The 8147-nt window shown below is 37.2% G+C and overlaps 1 protein-coding gene across 1 annotated transcript; it reads left to right on the top strand.

The window, feature by feature from the left end:
• The first annotated feature begins 243 nt into the window (after positions 1 to 243).
• LOC135223348 (uncharacterized) lies at positions 244 to 7380 on the top strand. The gene is given in 8 exon segments (XM_064261812.1): positions 244 to 752; positions 2863 to 3059; positions 3385 to 3441; positions 4036 to 4346; positions 4348 to 4486; positions 5174 to 5504; positions 5827 to 5961; positions 6792 to 7380. Coding segments are annotated over 8 exon segments (2037 nt in total). The 5' UTR covers positions 244 to 474.
• Positions 7381 to 8147: the final 767 nt, after the last annotated feature.

Here is an 8147-nt window from a genome sequence, read left to right as displayed (position 1 = left end):
TGTTTTTGTATGGTAACACTGCGTCCCGGGCGCATATTCCTGAAGTCTGGATGGAAATAGACCCTCTCAGATATTAGAACCAATCAGAGCGTGTTTTGGAGCGGTGACGTTGTGAGACTCCGCCCTCCTTAGTGTTACCCCCTATAAACGTTTCTTAATTCTTGCAAACGCACCAGTCTTGAAAATATTAATCTTATATAATACGTTATAATATTGGTAAATATATTGTTATAATAGATGCATACAGAATATATGTATCAACTATGCTGTACCAGCTAGCATTTACGCTGGCGCTTATTATTATAAAAAGGTACTGAGAGTCTGAGTACGCAAGGTTATGGCACCATTGCTCAATGTAAAGAAACTGCATGCGCTGTTCCTGTTCTGTAACTTCTGTCGAGAATTGATTGAGTCTGTAGTCTATAGTTCTCCTAGTCTGTTGTTTTCGTCGTCTGTTACTTGTACTTAGTCACTATGGAGTGTACAAGAAATCCTGAGTTGCTAGATTTTGAAGGCAGTGGCTTCCATAATATTATTTTGCAAAAAAATAAAGATTTTGTGCGCTTACGAACTAATGCTAAATCGAGGGAAGATTTCGACAAGTGGAGAGAAATATTCAACCTCAAGAATTGTATGTGTTTCAACTCCTATAAACTGTACCCTGTTGGAGTGAAGAAATTATTTCGTCAAAAATTACTCTGCCATCACAGCAACAAATTCAAGCACAAAGGTGTGAAGAAGACTGTTACTGGGTAAGTAGTATTTTTCCATGTACTAATTTTACTCATTCAAGTCTAACCTAAATCCTAGTCTTAGGGTCTTAGGGTCTTAGGCCATACCTGAATAGGCTTACACGCAAGAGGCAGGCCTTACCCAAGAACAAAGGGTAAAACTTTACAAAGCTTGCGTGACTAGGGTAAAAACCGCATGGTACAGGGGGTGGACCATGTACGACGCATGGGTAACGGATCAATGTGTACAACCCCAAGAAAAGTACATTATAACGCGTCCTGACACCGGAGTAGAGGTCTTTAGCTCTGTTTCTCACCAACAAAAAGTCGCGTCTGATGCCCATCTCCGATGTCAGGACACGTTATAATGCACTTTTTTGGGGTTGTACACATTGATCGTACATGGTCCACCCCTGTACCATGCGGTTTTTTTACCCTATGTATAGCCAAAAATAGCTACTCCCGAAATACGTATGTTTGGGAATGGATTGATTTTCGAAAACATGCAGTAAAATATTATACAAAAGCCTATACCTACAACAGTATGGAGACCTTTTCAGGAAACCTGGGTGGGGGAACACAGACAGAATAGGCTGAAGGGCAAAATCGTAATTTTCGTAAAAAGGTAAGGGGATCCCTGTTGGGAAACCAGGTTTTTTGGGTGGGGGGAAACAGTTATGACCACAATTAGCCTAACACAAGGAAATTCATGAATATGACTGTGTGGCTAACCCCCTACCATACATAGCCTACAAGCTCCTGTTGCTGAATAACCACTGGTTCTATGCAAACGTTAAAAAACATAATTACAAAAAACAAACAAATACATATGCGCTTACCCCCTACCGATACATACGGCCCCCCCTGGCCAAACGTCTTTCATAAGTTTGGATGATCGGAATGCTGGGGGAGAGTAAAATGGCCTTTGCTGATGTACAGTCCTTTTCAAGTGCAGGATTGTCATCAGTTTATCATTTTCATTTCATTTCTCATTTTTCCATCTAGCCATACTTTCATTTCAGCGTTGAATGATCTTACAGGTCCCAGTGCTTGGGCTATGCCCTAAATTCCATAATCCATCCATCTACCATACATACAAGCTGACCTCCTACACTGCATACAAGGGGCTACAACCGTTCGGTGGTCTACACTACTTTACCAATGGACACAGGCTATTGCTTGACTACCTAAGAAACAATACTCGTTATTGACACATTGACCCCAGCCTCTGCAGGGTGACATTACTTTTTCAATGATCATTTTTGGAACATTTGTTACTTGTACATTGGGACCTGCCTGGCCTAGGCTACTTCTTACTTTGGAATTACAGAAGGCCGCACAATCTTGATAAAGTTTTACCTACCAAAGTGCAGAAATATGGCAATTTTCAGTTGTCCTCGGCAGCCCATAAGTTTGGTACTCAGTCCACAGGAACTAAGGCTTTAAAATTATATAATTTTATGCTTACTGAAACTAGATTTGAGTGAAGCAGACCCCTGTACCCTCCTAATTGATTGCTAAAATAGGATAAATAGGGCATAAATATTGTCCCCCAGGACCAAAATTCCAAATTTGTGACACACTGCTAGACAAATTGTGGAGAACCTAAGGGTAGCCTATGCCATTTGGATGCATTTCTTTCAAGCTCCAAATATCCAGCCCTTCAGTCGCTAAAACAAAAATGGGTCTAATTAGTAATTGGGTGTAAAAGGAACTAGGCCTAGCTAGCCTGACCTATTTATAGGCTATCTAAACTACTTATCCAGAGGGGCTCCCCCCCCACCTAATGATAGGAGACACCTATAATGCCCTACCTTAACATAGGGGGCTAGACCCCCTTTGAGGAAGTTGAACTGGTTGCTTGGGTAAACCAATTCCTTCTAAGCATGAACTCTTCCCCGATGCACAACAATTTTTTTTTTTTTTTTTTTGGGCATACATAATTAACATTCAATAACTGCAGTTGTGAGTAGATATGTGAATTCTGTTTTTAAAATTGCTGTTAGTGGTTTATATAGACGCACACGGTTCTCTCTGCTTGTTATTACTTATTAAACTTTGTGCCATAAAATATGCAGCATTATTGTTATATATAATATATGCTAATTATATTTATTTATTTCATTCTCAGTTGTGAAGTTTTCGTCGATGCCACAATTAGGATCATTCATAAGCAATCCCTTAAAAGGGACAAGCTTATGGAGTCTTTTCCATGTTTTATTGAGATCCATGGGTGGCATAATCATTCCCTTGATTCTGCAGATGCTCTTAATCAACTGAGAGTAACATCAAGTACCCGAGATACATTCGAGAGATACTTTGAGCAAGGTAAAATAACACTTTTCTTGAAAGGCAGTCAAACTTAGTGTAATGTTCTTGTATTTACCTGTTTCAAAGTTTTTGTAAAAAGAATTTTACTATAATAATTATCTAGTGGAATTAAATTCAGCTAGAAAACCTCAATGTCACAAATTATATTGTATGTAAAATTTCACATGGTAATTTAATATTGATTATACTGAACAAATAACGTTAACTCTGCTGATAATGTCACTTTAGTGCATATAGGCCTTTATAGGAATGTAGAAATTATAGTCTGTTTGTGTTTATTGATGCATAATGGTTATCCCCATAATTCATATCCTTTTTTCAGAAATTCTCACTACCGGCACACATGCAACAGCTCTTTCCCTTGGAAGTCGTGAACAAATTAAGTACTGTAATTCCTAAGACATATGCTTAAGGCTGATATCACACTTTTGAGGGCTGCCCTTTTTCAAAATTTGTAGTGTCGATATATATGAAAGTAAATTAACTGCCTTTTGTACCATCTAAAACTGCAAATGGGCAAATAACTAATGATTTATTTATATAATTAGCTACTTCAAAAAGATTTGCCTTGCATTTTTGTGCTTTTAATTCGGCATTACTCCCGAATAGACTAACTCAAAGATGTTATTATTATACAATAAAATTAATTGAATCAGTACCATGATTGAAATGTAAGTAGTTCTTCGATAATATTCATGTTTGGGGGCCTCAAAATGTGATTTCCTTGATCACCTGATCAGTGATTGCATGTATACTAGGACAATGCAGTAATGATGTTACTGTAGTTACTATTATTTTAGAATGATAATCTTAGCCAAGTTTTGTTTTACTCTTTCCAAGGTGGCGGTGAATGCAGTGATATTATAAGCACTGAGATCTTGATATGAAAATATGTATGTGTATCATAACTTCTATATTAAGGTTTATTTTTGCGTTGGAATGCGATTGTCAGCTAACATTAGAATATTTACAGGTATGACAACAGCGATGGCTCACAGACACCATCTTATGAAATTAGATTTGGTTGATGATTTGAGAGGACAAGCAAACAAATCTGTCAATCCATCTCTCAAATCTGTGGAATATATGCGGACCCAATGGGTAAAAGAACAACATGGTGGATTGAACACGTTGTCTATGTTTAATGCTATCCACAAGTATGCAGCTGACAACCCAGAAGTACAGATTAAAGTTGAACACAACGATGAACGATTCTGTGTGGTTTTGGTAACTCCCTTCATGAAGAGGGTTCATGAACATCTAAGAGAAGCCTCGGAAGTTGTTTTTTGTGGATGCCACAGGAATCTGTAGGGGGGACCAACTGAACACAGCTATCATACCTTTTATTTGTGCAGGACCAGCTGGTGCTGTTCCTTTGGCTGTGTTGTTCACATCATGCCAAGATCAAGTAACATTGACCAGAGGTTTGTAGTTTACATGAATGATTTTACTCTTTATTCTATTTTTGCGTATGTTAACTTTTTCAGAGGCATGTTAGGAAAATTTTTATGACTAAATAGTAATGCTTTCCAGTTTCAAATAACAAAATCCATGCTCCATCTACGAGACCCTGGGATTTTGGGGGGGAGCCACTTATGACTTATTGTATTGCATATGGGTCTGCTCCATACTTTCATCCTAATACTGCACTTCACTCTAACGACTACAGGTATTCTATCACTAGATTCCTACCTTCACTCAGAACTCTCCTAACCTCTTGAAAAATCTTTTCTAATTGTTGACTTTGCTTTGATGGTATGTAAGTTCAGTACATACAATATATATTTTCCTAAGCAAAAATTTAATTTGTATTCCTCTTTAGTGATACTACTTTCCTGGTGACAAGCACAGTCACCTCTAAGAATTTTGTTAGTCTACTTTTTTTCCTTACTCTTCTTTGGTAAACAAAATTTAATGAAGTATTTGCATAATGTTTTACACATATACAGTACAAAATGCATTTAGTAAGAAGGTGCTTGTGCCCAACTAGGCCATTGTATATTACAGATAATGCAAATATGACGATTTAATTTATAATTCTGTTTGTTAACATCCATACAAGTATAATATTTTCTATAATTATATTTAATGTTCTGTTTTGTGCTTGGCAGGCTTTGGTATGATTAAGGAGATGCTAGGTGAATGTGCTTTCTATGGCAGAGGAGCTCCACAGTCATTCATGACTGACAACTGTGAAGCTGAAAGAAAAAGTCTAGCTGCAACTTGGCCCACAGCAAACCGTTTTCTATGTATTTTCCACCTGCTTCAGCAGGTATGGCGTTGGCTATTGGATTCTAAACATAGAATTCAAAAGGATAATCGTCAAGACCTTATGGCTGCCATGAAAAGTCTTGTTTATGCTAGTTCAAAAGCAGAGTTTAATGAGGTGTGGCAGTCTCTCCAATCCTGTTCTCTCATGGCTACATATCCTATTTTCAAAAGGTAATGTGAAATAGTCCAGTTTTAGAAGCATTCAGTGCACTATTGCTTCAGCCATCTGTCCCTATAAATGTCCTTTTTTTTTTTTTTTATATAATTCATTAAAGTGTAAAATCAGTCCCCATTGTTTATAATTCAACAACGTTGGTATGAATCCAAGGGTCTTTGATCCTTTTGAATGAAGAGTTGAACAGAATTGAAAAGAAAATTGATTCTATCACTAAGTTTACTTTTCAGATTGCAATGTTGTATGTCCTGCTGTTTAATTAACCATTTTAATTTCCTTTTGGCATATTTAAATATGAGCATATTTCTTAACTTTCAGTTATGTGGCATCCTTGGTTGAAAGGAAGGAAGATTGGGCAATAGCTTTTCGAGCTGGTACATTGTTACGAGGGCACCATACAAATAATTTCTGCGAGTCAACAATGTGCATAATCAAGGATATTGTTCTCAGTAGGTAAGGATTCATAAGTACATTATACAGGTAATATTTGTCATTACATTATTTAAGAAAGTACATATACTGATACTTAATGAGTCTGCATGTGTTTAACTGATGCTACTTTTTACTTTCCTCGAGAGTTGCTGAGGGTGGGTTGGAGTTGGGTTGATGTTATTACTATGAAATTTCACAAAACTGAAGTTCTCCCACTAAGCAAGTGATGACACTGCCTTGATAGTTGCCATGACCTCTTGCTGAAATTGGTGGGCTGTGATCTTAGTAGAGTGTGTATGTGTATCTCTCTCTCTCTCTCTCTCTCTCTCTCTCTCTCTCTCTCTCTCTCTGTGTGTGTGTGTGTGTGTTTTAGACACTACATAATAATAATAATAATAATAATAATAATAATAATAAAAATTATATTGGCATAAAATTTTTGAAAAACTGCTCAACAGTATGCATATTGAAAGGAACAGGAAAGAAAAGTGGTATCCAAATAGCTGAGAGTTGCTCCAGTTTAATTTAAAACCTCTATACTGCAATGAAAATACTATGGTTCAAAGGTCTCTGGATGTTTTGCAGTTAATTTTATTGATTGATCTGGCAAACATGATTGTCAGTAAGTGTCAAACTCATTTTTTATGGAAATGTCTTACCTTGAAAGAGAGAGAAAATGGACATATTTAAACCCATGCTGGCAAAATTTAAGAAAAAAAAAATTCTGTATATATTTAAAACTATGCTGGCAAAAGTTCAGGTTAAACTGCATTAATATTTGTAACAGACTGCCCTAGTTTTAGTTGTACTGTATCAAAACAGTTTGGATTGCTTCTTCATTTTTTTTTCAGATGCAAGGCATACAACACGGCCCAGCTACTGATGTTTATGGTCGAGATTTTCGATGTATACATGAGGCAACGATTGGTCGATGTGGCCTTGAGTAGGCGGCATGTAAAGCCAATAATCTCGACCAAGGTTGCATTAGACAGCGTTGAATTGGTTGGCAATTCTAAATATAAAGTACAGAGCGAATCTGATCCAACCATAAAATATGATATAGACCTTGAAATTGGACTATGCTCTTGCATGCAAGGCCAAACTGGTGCTATTTGCAAGCACCAAATTGCATGTGCCGAGTTTAGCATGACAGCTGTGCCCCAGCAATTTTTAAGTAGCAGTGAAAGTCGCCATCGATTAGCAGTTTTGGCTGTGGGCCAAGAGAAGGTCCCTGATGTGGCATTTTTTAGAAAGTTGAATGAGGATGGTGGGTTTGAGATCACTGGCAAGGCAGATATAAAAGAAATTGTTAGTGAGAGGACAGAAAATCTGGATGATGAAAGAGCCACAGGATCCAATTTCTATAACAGAGACAATGTCATCTCAGATGATGATGATTTTGCTCTAGAAAAATATCACATGATGTTGCAGATGCCATAGTTAGAGTCAGTGCGCGCTATGGAAATAGCGATACAGACCTAGCACTGAAGAAGTTCCTCGGGCGCCCTGGATTCCGTAAAACTGCAAACCAGTTGAATAGTTTGCTGCATTGCACAGGAAGTGCAATAAGGAATGGTGGAGCTGGGCGAGGTAAGATACCTTGTCAGCCAACCTCCATCGCAAGACGCTCAACTGGCAGGCCAAGGGGAGCTGGCACCGCTGTTAAAGGTGGCCGTCATCCGACAGGTGCTGTGTCTTCACAACCTAAACGTCCCCGTAATTTGGCTCGCAACATTTCCAGCAACGTGGCCAATGGGAAATCTCATGGCACGAATCATTAAGTGAAAAATTATTTTTTTTTTTATTGGCATATATTTGATTCAAATGGACTATTTTCGAATTCATATTTCTCACATTTCACAATAGTTGTTGATTAGTGTTAAGGCAACGTATTAATTTTATGTGTTTATTATAGCTCTTAAGACATGAATTATTCGATTTTTATTGTATCTGGTTGACAATGGAACTGTGCAGTTTGGAGTTAATCAACTTTGGTATGATGTACAATGTGAGTAATCTTTTGTATAAAATAATCTTTTGTAAATAATTTGATTTTTTCCCCTTATATTCCAAGCTATGCAGTTGATTTTAAAATTTACAATAAAATATCACCAAAGGAAAGCTTTTTCGTATTCGAGGCTGCAATGTTAATATGTATATTATAAGCAAAGCAATAATTTTGCATAGTTTATGATATCTGCACAAAC

Source organism: Macrobrachium nipponense, chromosome 8 (assembly GCF_015104395.2).
Source record: "Macrobrachium nipponense isolate FS-2020 chromosome 8, ASM1510439v2, whole genome shotgun sequence".
Taxonomy (NCBI): domain Eukaryota; kingdom Metazoa; phylum Arthropoda; class Malacostraca; order Decapoda; family Palaemonidae; genus Macrobrachium; species Macrobrachium nipponense.
The sequence above is the reverse complement of the archived record's forward strand: the minus strand, read 5'-3'. Positions and strand labels throughout refer to the sequence as shown.